The sequence below is a fragment of the Salvelinus alpinus genome, chromosome 14 (assembly GCF_045679555.1).
Source record: "Salvelinus alpinus chromosome 14, SLU_Salpinus.1, whole genome shotgun sequence".
NCBI classification, from domain to species: domain Eukaryota; kingdom Metazoa; phylum Chordata; class Actinopteri; order Salmoniformes; family Salmonidae; genus Salvelinus; species Salvelinus alpinus.
This window is the reverse complement of record NC_092099.1, coordinates 25,786,194-25,805,219: the sequence shown is the minus strand read 5'-3', so window position 1 is coordinate 25,805,219 and position 19,026 is coordinate 25,786,194. Positions and strand designations below refer to the sequence as shown.

At 43.0% G+C, this 19,026-nt stretch overlaps 2 protein-coding genes across 2 annotated transcripts; one reads left to right on the top strand and one right to left on the bottom strand.

Moving 5' to 3' along the window:
- Positions 1–3,368: 3,368 nt before the first annotated feature.
- On the top strand, positions 3,369–9,415 carry LOC139538658 (uncharacterized protein C13orf42). The gene is made up of 3 exons (XM_071340971.1): positions 3,369–6,107; positions 6,258–6,402; positions 9,161–9,415. Exons 1-3 carry the CDS (start codon positions 5,694–5,696, stop codon positions 9,409–9,411), a joined length of 810 nt encoding a protein of 269 aa, XP_071197072.1. The 5' UTR covers positions 3,369–5,693; the 3' UTR covers positions 9,412–9,415.
- Positions 9,416–10,982: 1,567 nt separating this feature from the next.
- LOC139538234 (ribonuclease H2 subunit B-like) lies at positions 10,983–18,773 on the bottom strand. Its single transcript, XM_071340090.1, has 8 exons — positions 18,678–18,773; positions 15,069–15,165; positions 14,708–14,772; positions 14,361–14,463; positions 13,972–14,053; positions 13,560–13,605; positions 11,223–11,347; positions 10,983–10,989 (listed from the first exon to the last, which is right to left on the bottom strand). The coding sequence occupies exons 1-8, from the start codon at positions 18,771–18,773 to the stop codon at positions 10,983–10,985; spliced, it is 621 nt and encodes a 206-aa protein (XP_071196191.1).
- Positions 18,774–19,026: the final 253 nt, after the last annotated feature.

The following is a 19,026-nucleotide window of genomic DNA, read 5'->3' as shown; positions in this document are numbered from 1 at the left end:
CCAACAATTGTTTACAGACAGATTATTTCACTTAAAATTCATTGTATCACAATTCCAGTGGGTCAGAAGTTTACATACACTATCAGCCAAAATCTCAGAAAAAAATTGTAGACCTCCACAAGTCTGGTTCATCCTTGGGAGCAATTTCCAAATGCCTGAAGGTACCTCGTTCATCTGTACAAACAATAGTATGCAAGTATAAACACCATGGGACCACGCAGCTGTCATACCGCTCAGGAAGGAGACGCATTCTCTCTCCTAGAGATGAATGTACTTTGGTGCGAAAAGTGCAAATCAATCCCAGAACAACAGCAAAGGACCTTGTGAAGATGCTGGAGGAAACAGGTACAAAAGTATCTATATCCACAGTAAAACGAGTCCTATATTGACATAACCTGAAAGGCCACTCATCAAGGAAGATGCCACTGCTTCAAAACTGCCATAAAAAAGCCAGACTACGGTTTGCAACTGCACATGGGGACAAAGATCGTACTTTTTGGAGGAATGTCCTCTGGTCTGATGAAACAAAAATAGAAGTGTTTGGCCATAATGACCATCATTATGTTTGGAGGAAAAAGGGGACGCTTGCAAGCCGAAAAACACCATCCCAATCGTGAAGTATGGGGTGGCAGCATCATGCTGTCGGGGTGCTTTGCTGCAGGAGAGTCTGGTGCACTTCACAAAATAGATGGCATCACGAGGGAGGAAAATTATGTGGATATATTGAAGCAACATCTCAAGACATCAGTCAGGAAGTTAAAGGAAGTTAAAAATTGGTCTTCCAAATGGACAATGACCCCAAGCATACTTCCAAAGTTGTGGCAAAATGGCTTAAGGACAACAAAGTCCAAGTATTGGGGTGGCCATCACAAAGCCCTGACCTCAATCCTATAGAAAATGTGTGGGCAGAACTGAAAAGGTGTGTGCGAGCAAGAAGGCCTACAAACCTGACTGAGTTACACCAGTTCTGTCAGGAGGAATGGGCCAAAATTCACCCAACTTCTTGTGGGAAGTTTGTGGAAGGCTACCCGCAATGTTTGACCCAAGTTAAACAATTTAAAGGCAATGCTACCAAATACTAATTGAGTTTATGTAAACTTCTGACCTACTGGGAATGTGATGAAAGAAATAATAGCTGAAATAAATAATTCTCTCTACTATTATTCTGACATTTCACGTTCTTAAAATAAAGTGGTGATCCTAACTGACTTAAGACAGGGAATTTTTACTGGGATAAAATGTCAGGAATTGTGAAAAACTGAGTTTACATGTATTCGGTTAAGGTGTATGTAATCTTCCGACTTCAACTGTAAGTATTCTCAACCCTGAGTCAATACTTTGTAGACGCACCTTTAACGGTGATTACAGTGCTGAGTCCTTTTGGGTAAGTCTCTGAGAGTTTTGCACACATGGATTGTACAATATTTGCCCGGTATTCTTTCTAAAATTCTTCAAGCTCTGTCAAGTTGATTGTGTATCATTGCTTAACAGCCATTTTCAAGTTTTGCCATAGATTTTCACGCTGAATTAAGTCAAAACTGTAACTAAGCCACTCAAGAACATTCAATGTCGTCTTGGTAAGCAACATCTTGGTAAGCAACAGTGTAGATTTGGCCTTGTGTTTTAGGTTATTTTCCTGCTGAAAGTTGAATTAGTCTCCAAGTGTCTGTTGGAAAGCAGACTGAACCAGGTTTTCCTCTAGGATTTTGCCTGTGCTTATAGCTATATTCCGTTTATTTTTATCCCAAAAGAAATCCTCTCTAGTCCTTGCCAATAACAAGCATATCCATAACATGATGCAGCCACCACCATTGTTAAAAATTATTAAATGTGGTACTCAGTGATGTGTTGTGTTGGATTTGCTCCAAACATAACACTTTGTATTCAGGACAAAATGTTAACTTCTTTGCCACATAAATTTCCTACAAACCAAATTCCACTGACATTATGGGGTATTGTGTGTAGATCAGTGACACAAAATCACAATTTAATCAAATGTAAATTCAAGCTGTAACCCAATAAAATGCGGGAAAATTAATGGGGTGTGAATGCTTTCTGAAGGCATGGTGAGTGCCTTTGACAAAGATGAGTAGTGTGAACTTTGAATTATGTTTGCTGACACCCTACAGTCAAATTCTGGCACCAGTACAGTATCTATCTAGCTATGTAAACCACGCTCCTCTGCATACTTTGATTTGGTTTCATCCAAATATCATACAACTTCATGAAAGACATGATTTTGACTGTTTGTGTTCTTTAAAATTTAAAACTCTAAAATTTAAAACTTTAAAACTCTTTAGAACAATACATTTAATATATAATGCCTTACTTTGATGGCAAAGTGCTACCCTAACATAGCTGGTGTTAGCACCCTCATTGTTTACAAGGCACAGCATATCTGCAATCACACTAGGCTGGCTTGTAAAGTGATATATAATTCCTATTGTAATCCAGCCAGTTAGGACTGCCACAGTTTGGACATCTGTGTAACGTTCGTTGTTAAGGGTAGACCAAGGTGCAGCGTGATTTGGGTTCATCATATTTTATTAAAATGTGAACCAGCGAAAAAAACTACATTTACATTTACATTTAAGTCATTTAGCAGACGCTCTTATCCAGAGCGACTTACAAATTGGTGCATTCACCTTATGATATCCAGTGGAACAACCACTTTACAATAGTGCATCTAACTCTTTTAAGGGGGGGGGGGGTTAGAAGGATTACTTTATCCTATCCTAGGTATTCCTTAAAGAGGTGGGGTTTCAGGTGTCTCCGGAAGGTGGTGATTGACTCCGCTGACCTGGCGTCGTGAGGGAGTTTGTTCCACCATTGGGGTGCCAGAGCAGCGAACAGTTTTGACTGGGCTGAGCGGGAACTGTACTTCCTCAGAGGTAGGGAGGCGAGCAGGCCAGAGGTGGATGAACGCAGTGCCCTTGTTTGGGTGTAGGGCCTGATCAGAGCCTGAAGGTACGGAGGTGCCGTTCCCCTCACAGCTCCGTAGGCAAGCACCATGGTCTTGTAGCGGATGCGAGCTTCAACTGGAAGCCAGTGGAGAGAGCGGAGGAGCGGGGTGACGTGAGAGAACTTGGGAAAGTTGAACACCAGACGGGCTGCGGCGTTCTGGATGAGTTGTAGGGGTTTAATGGCACAGGCAGGGAGCCCAGCCAACAGCGAGTTGCAGTAATCCAGACGGGAGATGACAAGTGCCTGGATTAGGACCTGCGCCGCTTCCTGCGTGAGGCAGGGTCGTACTCTGCGAATGTTGTAGAGCATGAACCTACAGGAACGGGTCACCGCCTTGATGTGTCCTGCAGTCCTTCCCCGGGAGGAAGAGCAGCTCCGTCTTGCCGAGGTTCAGCTTGAGGTGGTGATCCGACATCCACACTGATATGTCTGCCAGACATGCAGAGATGCGATTCACCACCTGGTTATCAGAGGGGGGAAAGGAGAAGATTAATTGTGTGTCGTCTGCATAGCAATGATAGGAGAGACCATGTGAGGATATGACAGAGCCAAGTGACTTGGTGTATAGCGAGAATAGGAGAGGGCCTAGAACAGAGCCCTGGGGGACACCAGTGGTGAGAGCACGTGGTGCGGAGACAGATTCTCGCCACGCCACCTGGTAGGAGCGACCTGTCAGGTAGGACGCAATCCAAGCGTGGGCCGCGCCGGAGATGCCCAGCTCGGAGAGGGTGGAGAGGAGGATCTGATGGTTCACAGTATCAAAGGCAGCCGATAGGTCTAGAAGGATGAGAGCAGAGGAGAGAGAGTTAGCTTTAGCAGTGCGGAGCGCCTCCGTGACACAGAGAAGAGCAGTCTCAGTTGAATGACTAGTCTTGAAACCTGACTGATTTGGATCAAGAAGGTCATTCTGAGAGAGATAGCAGGAGAGCTGGCCAAGGACGGCACGTTCAAGAGTTTTGGAGAGAAAAGAAAGAAGGGATACTGGTCTGTAGTTGTTGACATCGGAGGGATCGAGTGTAGGTTTTTTCAGAAGGGGTGCAACTCTCGCTCTCTTGAAGACAGAAGGGACGTAGCCAGCGGTCAAGGATGAGTTGATGAGCGAGGTGAGGTAAGGGAGAAGGTCTCCGGAAATGGTCAACTATAAACAATACAACGACCGAAAAGCTTCGTCGTGCGAAATACATGCAACCAAACAAAGACAAGATCCCACAACAGAAGGCGGGAAAAAGGACTGCCTAAATATGATCCCCAATCAGAGACAACGATAGACAGCTGCCTCTGATTGGGAACCATACTAGGCCAACAAAGAAAAAGAGAACATAGATATACAAAAACTAGAGTACCCACCCTATTCACACCCTGACCTAACCAAAATATAGAGAATAAACAGGGATCTCTAAGGTCAGGACATGACAATCTGACAGTTGGAATTTCTATTCACCTGCAACCTGCATTCAGAATGACTGTTAGGGTTAGGAATATTGTGAGGAGACTACCTAATATAAGGGCACAAGAAGAGACCAAGATGCAGACACGGGAGGCAGATGGTTTGAGTCTTTGATATTTATTATAATCCAAAAGGGTTGGCAAGAGATTGATCGTGGACAGGCAAAAGGTCAAAACCAGTTCAGAGTCTAGGAGGTACAGAGTGGCAGGCAGAATGGTCAGGCAGGTGGGTAACAGAGTCCAGAAATAGGCAAGGGTCAAAACCAGGAGGACTAGCAAAAAGTGAATAGAAAAAGCAGGAGCACAGGAAAACCACACTTGTTGACTTGAACACACAAGACAAACTGGCACAGAGAGACAGGAAACACAGGGATAAATACACCAGGGAAAATAAGCGACACCTGGAGGGAGTGGAGACAATCACAAGGACAGGTGAAACAGATCAGGGCGTGACACCTAAACCATTTAAACTGGAACAACCATTTCAGTAATGTGTGCAATGAATCTAACTAACTGATTGGATTAGTTTAGAAAAATATATGTGCTGTATCTTTGTGTAGCATAAAATTCAAAAATCTATCAATGTGCATGCAAAAACACAGATATTAAAAACAATCCAAAATCGAGCTGCAGTAGAGCATGCTGGTTAAATCTGATAATAAAGGGCATGGTTTTGATGAGAAGGTTTTAGTCTCCACAGAGACAAAAATGATATAATCACACTCTCACACTCAACACTGGTTATTAGCACCAACACTGGGGTTATTTTACACCATTGGGTGTTCATTTTACTCTTAGAGCCTTAATTTAACTCCTGAATCAACACTAGAAATGTTACACTGAAAAATGCAACACTGGCCAATTTTCTGTGTATAAGCCACTGGGCAGAGAGACTACAGCGCGTGCGTTTTGGTGACACTGGGAGCTTGAGGTGCCCATAAAGACATTTGACACGGGACTGCTGTTCAATAGTAATGACACAGGAGCGGGTTGAATTTCGAGGCCCGTTGCCATAGCAAAACCCCCCATAACACCATAGTGATGGCCGGGAACGCTTTTTTATTAAGTGAGAGGAGTCCGAAGTTATCTTCTCTGCCAACCATACTCACGGGCAGTTTCATCCCCATGGACAAGACCAATGTCATACCGTCTTTTTTTTTACGCGCCGTGTGCTTGTTTTCTAATTGATTTCTGAGGAATAGTACTTGGAAACGGTTATGGGCACCTCGATTGAACTAACATTATATTTTTTATAACTGTGAGTTACTCCACGCCCAGGAGGGATGTTTAGGAAGATCAACAACGCGCTCCGTCCCAACAATGGGAACAGGGCTCGTGATGGCAGTCCGCAGTCCGAGCAGGACTACCACAGCGCGTGCACCGTCAAGTTGGTGCGGAGCACCTCCATGCTCGTGGTGGGCCAGAGGAAGCAGTCATCCGTCAACTCCACACTGAAGCGGAGCAAAAGTTCTGTGAATTTCGAGTCCACCACCGCCTTGTATTATTACCAGAGGCAGGAGGACCGGATATGGCTCTACTCCCAGAATCAGAACTGCCTGGAGTATTTGGAAGAGCTGGTGGCGTTGAGACGGCAGTACACGAGGAGCGTCAACAACTTCAAAAGCAACGAGATGAAGGCCACAATCTCCCCCAAGAAGAAGCCTGCGCCTCCCCCGCCCAACTCCAAGGACGCACAGGTAGAAAGGCTTTGTGAAACACTTAATGGCTATGACCTCACCTCATAATTATCCTTGTGTCCTAAATGAAATTGTTGAACCACTGAATGCCTTCTACTAAAGAAATCAATAGACAATAATGTTCTCTCTTATTTCTTTTTTTTTTTAAAGAACATGAGGACCAAACCGTCTGCCCCTCCAATCCCCAATGAGGAGGACACTCTGGACTTCTTTGATGCTGTCATCGCGAGCTGTGACCCTGAGCACACGCGCAAGCCCCATGTAGACGATGGGCACGCTGACGTTGACTTCATTGGTGAGTTGTGTTTTGAAGTACGATCAAGTTGCCTAAACAGCGAAGACAGTGGACAGCTACCTGGTGCTGATATAGAGACAGTGGACAGATACCTGGTGCTGATATAGAGACAGTGGACAGATACCTGGTGCTGATATAGAGATACACAGCAAATTCTCCAGTGTTAAATCACTGACAATGTTCAATTTAAAACTGGGCCAGTGTCTATATGGGTCCAGACTTTTGAGTGTGAAAGGTCCCGAAGATCATTCTGATTTCCATGTAAAATAGCATTTTGACTAACCATCCAACCTTTTTATGTGAGTAAAGTACATGTTGGATAAAAAAATGTCATGACTGGCCTGATGGAAACATAAATATTTTCTGTAAACTTTCCAAATGTCAACAAAACAAAATACGCTAGACAAGGTGGATCTTCTTGTGTTGGCAAAATGATTTATGTGAGAAATGTAGGTGAAAACGATTTTATGCGCAAATATTGATATACTGTAATAACCATCACATTAAGTAAATTTGAAGTTATGCAATGAGATATTGTGTGGTCCTCCAACTAGGACTGGTTGGGAAGCATGCAGTTTATTAGACTACAGATGAAACAAGTTATGATGAACTTCACAGGGTGGTGAAAGTGTAAGGTGATGAGTTTGATGCTCCTTTCTAATAAATATCGAGGGTCTTATTCTGGTGACATGATGATCAATGTTTGGCTGCAATTTGACAAATAAAAATAATCTCGCTCTTTTGTGCATAATAATCTCATCATGTAGGCTAACATGTGCACTGTAGCCGGTTAGAGCGCGCGTGCCCAAACCAGAGTGAACAGACTTCACTCACTATATAACGCAATTTTTTTTGCTGAGATAACATGGGTAGAGTTGAAAATGCAATTAAATTGTTTTACTTATATTTATTTGTGAATTTAACCGAAAACTGTACTTTTATGTGCACACGTTGTCACGCTGCCTTTTATCTGCAACAAGTTAATTAGATGGAAACACATCTCTGATGGGAAAATTCGCAAGTTGTTTTAATGCAGATTTCTTAATATTCGCATGAAAATCTGTTGCCAATTGGATGGAAACCTAGCTCTAAAATATCCCCCAGAATATTTTGGGGGGATAGAAATGCTCAAAATTACAGAAAAAGTCTACTTTCTCTCATGGCTAACTACCAGGAACTTTGAAAAGACAAGCTGAGTGGGCAGGGAGGTTATATTCAGGAGCTCACCTTGACTGACAGCTCTTTGGAAGGACTATGTCATGAAACTTGAATGCAGTGAGCAGTTACATAATCTCATGCAAATTTTGTGATACACAAAGCAATTTAAACAACATTGAAATTGCATCAACGATGTCAATTTTACACCTCCCGTTTGACATCTCTTTTGCAGTTCACAGCAGCGCTGACAGATTTTAACATGACAAACGTGTCAGCATTTTAGACTACCCTCCCTAGTAAATAGCTAACACCAGATACATATGAAAGTGGAAACATATAAGAATATTTGCCATAGATGAATAGTGTAAACTTTTAAATATATTTGCTGACACCCTACAGTCAAATTTTGTGACCAGCAGAGTAGCTATCTAGCTTTATAAACCACGCCCCTCTGCAAACACGCAGTCTTCGATGTTGGTTACAAGGCGGTACTTATCTAAATTAGGTACGAGAATATCATGTTACCATTGGTGTATTAACATGAGAGTTAGGGTGGTGTCACCCTATCCCCTTAATAGTCCCGCCTCCTGAAATCAAGTGTTTGACATGAGGGAAGGGATCAGTAACTGTAGGCACAACATACACAAAGCCACGGCCCAATATAATTTCCCAGTGAGCCTTGCCTTTTTGAGTGAATTGTAGAGTTACCACCCATGACTGTATTTGTTAGTGACAGAGACATGTTTGTTGAATTCCTTATATCTCAATCTTGTGGACTTCACAAAGTTAGTTTTTGCTGTAGGCAAATGTAGCATTAAATTAAAACTGTTAATGACAATACCTTACATATATCATAAAGACTTCCTTACTTTATTGGCAATATTTTACCCCAACACAGTGGTGTTTTAAGAACCTACTGGTTTACAAATCACAATATACTGACTTTCAAAGTGATATATAATTCCTATTGGAATCCAGCCTGAGTTAAGACAGGCAACAGTTACACTGTTTATTCACACACAACCTGCAGTCAGAAAGATGTTAAAGGTTAGGAACGTTGATGAAAGAGACTACCTTAACTATTTAAGTAACGGGTGCAATACATCTAACTAATTGATTGGATTAGTTTAGAAAAATGTATGTTATGTATCTTTGTGTAGCATAAACTTAATCAATCAATGTACATGCAAAAACACACATATTAAAAACAATACCACAAAAAAATCTAGATCCAGTAGAGCATGCTGGGAAATAAGATAATGATGGGCGTGGTTTTGATGAGAATGTTTTAGTCTCTGCAGAGTAAAACTGACACAATCACAGTCAACACTGGTTATTGACACCAACACTGGGGATATTTTAGAGTTAATTTAACTCCTAAATCAACACTAGAAATGTAACACTGAAAAATCAACACTCGGTGTAGTGAAGACCTAGCTACCTGGTGCTGATCTAGAGACATTGAACAGCTTTTTGCAGTCTCTGAGTAATTGTAACTGTAATAGATCACAAACTACCCTTCAGTGGTTTTTTCTCTCCCCATGTAGAATTTGGATGGGCATTTTGAGAACTGACGTGAACCCATCTCTCTCTTCATCAGTGGCCACCAGCACCAGTGAGCACGACCTCCACTCCAACTGGGTCATGCGGGTCCCACGGTGTCCCACAGATGAGTCCAAGCTGAAGAAGCCGGCCTCAACCAGCAAAAGCAGCAGCACGGCCAAGAAAAAGAGCGACAACGGGACGACGAGCAGCCGACGACACTTACAGAGAAACCCCATCCACCTGCCCAAAGTGGTGGAGAGCGCCTTCCAGACACTGCGCTTCAAGCCAAAACTCAAAAAGAAGTAGTGGGAACTTGCTTGTCCTGAGTTTCATAACAAGTACGGGAGTCAACTTGGGGAGGTCCCGCGACATGCAAGCATTCAGCTCGTGAGGAATTGGCAGGGAAACAACAAAATAACCATGGATAGTAATATAGGAAGTGAGAGAGAGAAGTAGGCCTAGAGGAAGTGGGAACTGAGAGAAAGTGGCAGCCAATGATTATGGTATTGTGTTGGTGTGGACAGGCATAGCATGTGACATTGTTCGCTATGCCACCAGCCTGATAAATGATCCAGTCTGCTGTGGCCCGTGGGACTGATGGGACTGTAACCCGATCCACAAAGGACCATGAGTAACTTGGACAGCGTAATTACCAACAAACACTCACATTACTTAGTTACTGTGACTAAACAGACCACCTACTCCACCTGACATCACAATCAGTCAAGTCTTTCAACTGAACAATGCAACTGTCCATTTTCTTTTCCAAGTAAATTATTACACATTTAGACTAGGCTTATTTTATCCAGGTTTACCTGTCGCATCAGTCTCTCTAGACTAGATGATCAACATCACTGTATGAAATGTAAGATGTTCACCATGTGCCTCAGATTGAATGATTAAAATTATTCTTAAATATTAACCAAGGTATTGCAAATGGCACCGCTTATTTAGTTTTATACTGGAGTAGGCTACCATTGTACTGTTACAATATGATTTATCCTGTTAAGTCTATATTATTTATGTACATTAAAATGGGTCACCATGGCACTTTTTCCATGACTTGTGGACCCTTGGTGTGTTTGTTGAAAAAGTTGTACTTTATAACAGGAGACCACAGGCTGAACTCATGCTGGTTATCTACACAATAATATGAGAGCACAGAAGGGATTTTTTATTTAGCTAGGCAAGTAAGTTAAGAACAAATTCTTATTTACAATGACGGCCTACCAGGGGGCAAAACAACATATTTTTACCTTGTCAGCTCGGGGATTCAATCCAGCAACCTTTCGGTTACTGGCCCAACGTTCTAACCACTAGGCTACCTGGAAGCACAGTTTAAACATAATTTATATACTCACCCAAACCTTGAAGGAATAACTATTCATGTTCTTGTGTTTTATCCTCTTATTCTCACAACTAGTGTGAATCAACCCCGTTTCTCAAGGCAAGTTCAAATCACCTTGCTACAGATCAGTTTCCCTCAAAAATACAATTTTATTTTCTTTATTACTAAAAGCGCAAATGTGCGCACAAACACACACACTGAGTGTAAATAACATTAGGAACACCTTCCTAATATTGAGTTGACACCCCCCCTTTCCCTCAGAACAGCGTCAATTCGCCGGGACATGGACTCTACAAGGTGACGACAGAGTTCCACAGGGATCCTGGCCCATGTTGACTCCAACGCATCCCACAGTTGTGTCAAGTTGGCTGGATGTCCTTTGGGTGGTGGACCATTCTTGACACACACAGGAAACTGTTGAGCATGAAAAACCCAGCAGCGTTGCAGTTCTTGACACACTCAAACCAGTGCGCCTGGCACTTACTACCATACTCCATTGAAATGCACTTCAATAGTTTGTCTTGCACATTCACCCTCTAAATGGCACACATAGACAATACATGTCTCAATGGTCACAAGACTTAAAAATCCTTCTTTAACCTGTCTCTTCCCCTTCATCAACACTGATTGAAGTGGATTTAACAAGTGACATCAATAAGGGATCATAGCTTTCACCTGGATTCACCTGGTCAGTCTATGTCATGGTAAGAGCAGGTGTTCCTAATGTTTTGTACACTCAGTGTATCCACGCACACCAACATACACATACAAATTCTGATGCACCATCCTAACATTCAGTTTCTCTGCTTTGCCCTTGGGGCTGAAGAAGGCAGACATGCTTTTCATGCCTGTTTTGTCCACCTTGGCCAGGGTCTTCTGTGCCGCACTCGTCTTCTAGGGCGGCTGGAGGAGGAGAAAAGATGTATTCAATAGTATTGCTCATCAGCCTTGAGTGAAGACGGCTGAAACGTAATTACATATCATGACTTATTTCCAGACAGAATACACAATGTTACTTGGACCTTCGTCTGGATTTGAAGGCCTCTGCATTGCATTGCTTTAAACTGCACTTACGTGCACTTCAGGAAGGATCCTCCCCCCATATACAGTGGGGAGAAGAAGTATTTGATACACTGCCGATTTTGCAGGTTTTCCTACTTACAAAGCATGTAGAGGTCTGTCATTTTTATCATAGGTACACTTCAACTGTGAGAGACGGAATCTAAAACAAAAATCCAGAAAATCACATTGTATGATTTTTAAGTAATTCATTTTTTTTTTTATTGCATGACATAAGTATTTGATACATCAGAAAAGCAGAACTTAATATTTGGTACAGAAACCTTTGTTTGCAATTACAGAGATCATACGTTTCCTGTATTTCTTGACCAGGTTTACACACACTGCAGCAGGGATTTTGGCCCACTCCTCCATACAGACCTTCTCCAGATCCTTTAGGTTTCGGGGCTGTCGCTGGGCAATACGGACTTTCAGCTCCCTCCAAAGATTTTCTATTGGGTTCAGGTCTGGAGACTGGCTAGGCCACTCCAGGACCTTGAGATGCTTCTTACGGAGCCACTCCTTAGTTGCCCTGGCTGTGTGTTTCGGGTCGTTGTCATGCTGGAAGACCCAGCCACGACCCATCTTCAATGCTCTTACTGAGGGAAGGAGGTTGTTGGCCAAGATCTCGCGATACATGGCCACATCCATCCTCCCCTCAATAGGGTGCATTCGTTCTGTCCCCTTTGCAGAAAAGCATCCCCAAAGAATGATGTTTCCACCTCCATGCTTCACGGTTGGGATGGTGTTCTTGGGGTTGTACTCATCCTTCTTCTTCCTCCAAACACGGCGAGTGGAGTTTAGACCAAAAAGCTCAATTTTTGTCTCATCAGACCACATGACCTTCTCCCACTACTCCTCTGGATCATCCAGATGGTCATTGGCAAACTTCAGACGGGCCTGGACATGCGCTGGCTTGAGCAGGGGGACCTTGCGTGCGCTGCAGGATTTTAATCCATGACGGCGTAGTGTGTTACTAATGGTTTTCTTTGAGACTGTGGTCCCAGCTCTCTTCAGGTCATTGACCAGGTCCTGCCGTGTAGTTCTGGGCTGATCCCTCACCTTCCTCATGATCATTGATGCCCCACGAGGTGAGATCTTGCATGGAGCCCCAGACCGAGGGGGATTGACCGTCATCTTGAACTTCTTCCATTTTCTAATAATTGCGCCAACAGTTGTTGCCTTCTCACCAAGCTGCTTGCCTATTGTCCTGTAGCCCATCCCAGCCTTGTGCAGGTCTACAATTTTATCCCTGATGTCCTTACACAGCTTTCTGGTCTTGGCCATTGTGGAGAGCTTGGAGTCTGTTTGATTGAGTGTGTGGACAGGTGTCTTTTATACAGATAATGAGTTCAAACAGGTGCAGTTAATACAGGTAATGATTGGAGAACAGGAGGGCTTCTTAAAGAAAAACTAACAGGTCTGTGAGAGCCGGAATTCTTACTGGTTGGTAGGTGATCAAATACTTATGTCATGCAATAAAATGCAAATTAATTACTTAAAAATCATACAATGTGATTTTCTGGATTCTCGATTTCAGCTCAGCTCCGAACAGCTCCGATTTCGCCTGCAAAGTGAGTGAGATTAGGTGCAGTCTTCATGAATGGACACTGATTTATCAGACAGTTTTCACTTCTGCCGAATGAGGATGGGATGTATAGAGTGAGACCTGCTTTCCATCACTCTAAACACCAACCACCAATCACACCACAGACACACGTTTACAAGTTACCGCGGCGATACCGTGAGTACCACAAACTGAGCAACCACATCCACCAACAATAGGCATAAGAACACACTAATCTACCTGTACACTGCTACCTTCTGGTGAATCTCAAGAGAACATCACAGTGGAAAAGCCAGACCCTACAATAGTTTATATGTCAAATAAAATATTTATCGCGCTTTGGTTCCTAACACATGCAGAAAGAGAACATTGTCCCCAAGTAAATAGAAAACTAGGAAAAAATATGTCAGTATATACAGTAGGCCTAACTACACAGTGTGATGACACAAGTAGCCTACAAAGAGAAGCTGAATAAAATACCTTTGAATGATGCTCCACTTTCTTAGGGCTTGAGAGCTCAGGTAACCTGTCAGGAGGAAGGTGAAAGATGACTGACCATCAGACTGTTAAACACTAATAATGCTGCTTAATGCATTACCTTCAGAAGTATCACTGTCTTAATAGCACAATGTCACTTTCATCACCAGTACATCATTTCCAGTCAAAAGTGCTGACCTGGGCCCTGCAATTGTTTTTAAACTGTGGGGGATGTGTCTTGAGAAATCTAACTGCAATGAGTTATTTGATTTCGGTCTCCAAAACCGCACACTCATCTTCAGTTTTGGGGGTGGTTAACATTTAATTCAAATTACTCAGTGACACTTACAATGAAGCTACATGAAAATGTTATTTTAGATTGTGCTTTTTCAGTTTAGATAGTGCATGTACATACTGTAGATGCTTGAGGAGAGCTTTTTTCAGGTCTTCACTGATGTCCGCAGATATCAGACCATGGGCATACTGCAGGTAGTCCTCTGTGTTACAATGAAGAGAGAGCATAAGAGGGTCAATACCACAGCATCACTTCATACACTTCATTATGGAATGACATCCATCCTATTGATATCACAGGAAACTGGGTTGACAATCTGAGCTTTAAATATAAAATTCATGTGAAACCGAAAATGTAACATGTAAGGCTCTTGAGGCAATGTCTGGTGTGGAAAGCTCCTGATCTCTAAAGTGGGTTTGGTGCCATCCTCTGGTTAATTTGATGTTTGCAGGCCAGGGAGAACATTGCACAAGTCTGCGGTATTAGACCAGGCTCTGAGAGTGACTCACCTTCCTGGGTCTCTGATTCCTTCTTGACTCTGACGTACGTCATGGACTTCATCCTTTTTCCCGAGATGTTAGTCTTTCCGAGGGCCTTCACTGTCCTCTCAGCCTAGAACAGCAGGTACACAGAAAAACCAACACGCTGTTTACACTGTTAAATCTACTGGAGAGCAGCAATTCTGAGCTCCTGATTCAACTAATCAAGGGTTTGATGATTCGATTAATCCGGTGTGTTATTTCTGGGATAGAACAAAAGCCTGCACAACCTGGAGGTTGCCAGGTTCAGATTGCTTCAGGATGTACTATAGAGAATGATATGTGCTTATGCAGCTCATAGATTGATCAATGGGTACCTTTTTCTTTAACCATTCCATGGTCCTCTGCTGGCAGCAGCGGTGAAACTTCGGACTGCTCACCTCTGAAAGAGCAGTACACAGAACACATAACACCTGAGACCCCTCAACATTACACTTTTATAATGTGTTCATGTGCAGCTCATCTTTAGAAAATCTAAAACAATTTCAAGGGTGCTGCAGTCTCTGAATTATCTGATATACTAATTAAATCTATTAATGTGCGCTTCAGTCTGACATAGAAGTGAGAAATGAATTATTGGGGTTAGGGGTTTGTAACCGGAATTTTACAGTTAATTGTTTCTGAGGAGCACATTAACTTTCAACATTAGTTTGTGTGGGCTGTACAGTGACCTCTGACCTTTTACCTCAGCCATGTGCGTGCAGCTCAGCAGCCTGGTGCATGCTGGGAAGTCCTCGTCCATCAACATCTGGTACACGGACTGGAACTTTGCCTGCTGCAGAATGATATCACAAAGAGAGGAAGACAGTGATGACATCACAAAAGAAGTGCAGAAATTACCTTGCAAAGAGAGACAATGATATGACATCACAATGACCAGACAGAGATCAAAGCACAGAGGACAGAGATGGCATCACAAAGAAAATAAGAAAAATACATTCTGGATAAAGATGGAATCAAAGAGAGCAGAGGTGACATCACAAAGAGAGGAAGACAGAATTAAATGACAACACAATGACTGGAGAGAGATGGAATCACAGAGGACAGAGATGACGTCACAAAGAAAATAATGAAATAACAAAAAAAGGGCAGGGGATGTAACAAAGGAAGAAAGAGATAATGTATGACATCACAAAGGGAGGACAAGAGAGATCGCAAAGCGAGAAAGACTGACTAAGATGAGATCACAAAAGGGGAAAGATAGAGTTGAAGTCAGAAGTTTACATACACTTAGCTTGGAGTCATTAAAACTCGTTTTTCAACCACTCCACAACTTTCTTGTTAACAAACTATAGTTTTGGCAGGTCGGTCAGAAATGTACATACACTAAGTTGACTGTGCCTTTAAACAGCTTGGAAAATTCCAGAAGATGATGTCATGGCTTTAGAAGCTTCTGATAGGCTATTGGAGTCAATTGGAGGTGTACCTGTGGATGTATTTCGAGGCCTACCTTCAAACTCAGTGCCTCTTTGCTTGACATCATAGGAAAATCAAAAGAAATTAGCCAAGACCTCAGAAAGAAAATTGTAAACCTCCACAAGTCTGGTTCATCCTTGGGAGCAATTTCCAAACGCCTGAAGGTACCACGTTCATCTGTACAAACAATAGTACGTAAGTATAAACACCATGGGACCACGCAGCCGTCATACCGCTCAGGAAGGAGACGTGTGTTGTCTCCTAGAGATGAACGTGCTTTGGTGCGAAAAGTGCAAATCAATCCCAGAACAACAGCAAGGGCCTTGTGAAGATGCTGGAGGAAACAGGTACAAAAGTATCTATATCCACTGTCAAATGAGTCCTATATTGACATAAACTGAAAGGCCGCTCAGCAAGGAAGAAGCCACTGCTCCAAAAACGCCATAAAAAAGCCAGACTCCGGTTTGCAACTGCACATGGAGACAAAGATTGTACTTTTTGGAGAAATGTCCTCTGGTCTGATGAAACAGAATAGAACTGTTTGGCCATAATGACCATCGTTATGTTTGGAGGAAAAGGGGGAGGCTTGCAAGTCGAAGAACACCATCCCAACCGTGAAGCACAGGGGTGGCAGCATCATCTTGTGGGAGTGCTTTGCTGCAGGAGGGACTGGTGCACTTCACAAAATAGATGGCATCATGAGGAGGAAAATTATGTGGATATATTGAAGCAACATCTCAAGACATCTGTCAGGAAGTTAAAGCTTGGTCGCAAATGGGTCTTCCAAATGGACAATGACCCCAAGCACACTTCCAAAGTTATGGCAAAGTGGCTTAAGGACAACAAAGTCAAGGTATTGGAGTGGCCATCACAAAGCCCTGACCTCAATCCTATAGAAAATTTGTGGGCAGAACTGAAAAGCGTGTGCGAGCAAGGAGGCCTACAAACCTGACTCAGTTACACCAGCTCTGTCAGGAGGAATGGGCCAAAATTCACCCAACTTATTGTGGGAAGCTTGTGGAAGGCTTCCTGAAACGTTTGACCCAAGTTAAACAATTTAAAGGCAATGCTACCAAATACTAATTGAGTGTATGTAAACTTCTCACCCACTGGGAATGTTATGAAATAAGTAAAAGCTGAAATCATTCTCTACTATTATTCTGACATTTCACATTCTTAAAATAAAGTGGTGATCCTAACTGACCTAAGACAGGGAATCTTTACTAGGATTAAATGTCAGGAATTGTGTTAAACTGAGTTTACATGTATTTGGCTGAGGTGTATGTAAACTCCCGACTTCAACTGTAAATACGCAATAAGCACACTTTAGTTTCAAAAATATGTATTGGCATATGGGCCTTACCACTTTACCCGCTTTGATCATGTAGGGCAACAGAAGGCAGAAGGGATCCATTGGAGTAACATACAGTAGTCTCCCATCTGTTCAAATAAAAACATTTGGATCTTCAACACCAGTATTTACACCTTGTACTAAACCCATTAAGCTTACCTATCATTAGCCAAGTAAAACTCACTCCACTTTGCTGATCACGCCAACAGAGTGGAGTGGAGAGGAGTATGTGGCGAGAAAGACCAGAGTGGCGCAGCGGTCTAAGGCACTGCATCTCAGTGCAAGAGGTGTCACTACAGTCCCTGGTTTGAATCCAGGCTGTATCACATCCGGCCGTGATTGGGAGTCCCATAGGGCAACACACAATTGGACCAGCATCGTCCGGGTTTGGCTGGGGTAGGCCGTCATTGTAAATAAGAATTTGTTCTTAACTGACTTGCCTAGTTAAATAAAAGTTCAAATAAACATGTTAAAAATGTGGACTGTATTGCCAACTACATCAAGTCGCCAAAGGTCGATACATGTAAAAACTTGCGTTCTTAAACCCTTACCGTGTAGCTAGGTTTGTCCTCCGTGGCTGCGTACCTTTCTTTGTTGGCTGAAATCCATACTTTTTAATCCATACAGGACCTCCACATCTGGCTTCTTCACCTGCGGGATCATCTGAGACCAGCCACCCAGACAGCTGATGAAACAGGAGTATTTCTGTCTGTATTAAAGCCCTTTTGTGGGGAAAAACTCATTCTGATTGGCTGGGCTGGCTTCCCAGTGGTAGGTCCTGGCTCGCCAGTGGGTGGGCCTATGCCCTCCCAGGACCACCCATGGTTTCGGCCCTACCCAATCATGTAATATCTATAGATTAGGGCATAATGAATTTATTTCAATTGACTGATTTCCTTATATTAACTTTAACTCAGTAAAATGGTTGAAATTATTGCATGTTCTGTTAATATTGTTGTATATATTCTAAAAAGTCCACATACACATATTTTGTGTCAATATGTGGCGTTTGTTTTGCTTTTACCAGACTGTTCAGTACAATTCTATATTTGTTCCTTGGTCCTTGGTTCCATGATTGCTTTAGTAATATTCTCACTGAGTGAACATTTGAGTAAACAGCAGTTCATGCCTGTAAAATACTACAGTAAATTGAATGATCAAGGCGTTATATGCAAATACGATATCATGTGTTTTTGCTGTACGTTGGTTGTTATTAGTTACACTTCTAGTTGTAAGTGGCACCTTTCTTAATGGCAGAGGACTACAGATCACCTTGAGAAACAACACTTACAGTATAAACACGGAGAATACCAAACATAAGGAACACCTTACTAATATTGTGTTGCACCCCCCTTTGCCCTCAGAACAGCCTCAATTATTTGGGGCATGGACTCTTCAAGGTTTTGGAAGCATTCCACAGGGATACTGGCCCACCTCCTGAGGGGGAAGAGGTGCTGTCGCGCCTTCTTCACGATTGTGTGTGTGTGTGGACCATTTTAAGTACTTAGTGATTTACTGACTTTGAGGGAGAGGTTGTTGTTCCGGTCCCACACTGCCAGGTCACTGACCTCCTCCCTGTAGGCTGTCTCATCGTCGCTGGTGATCAGGCCTACCATTGTCGTGTCATCAGTAAACTTGATGATGGTGTTGGAGTTGTGTGTGGCCACGCAGTCGTGGGTGAACAGGGAGTACAGGAGGGGACTAAGCACACAACCCTGTGGGGCCCCCGTGTTGAGGGTCAGCGTGGCAGAGGTGATGTTGCCTACCCTCACCACCTGGGAGCGGCCCGTCAGGAAGTCCAGGATCCAGTTGCAGAGGGAGGTGTTCAGTCCCAGGGTCCTAAGCTTGGTGACGAGCTTAGAGGGGACA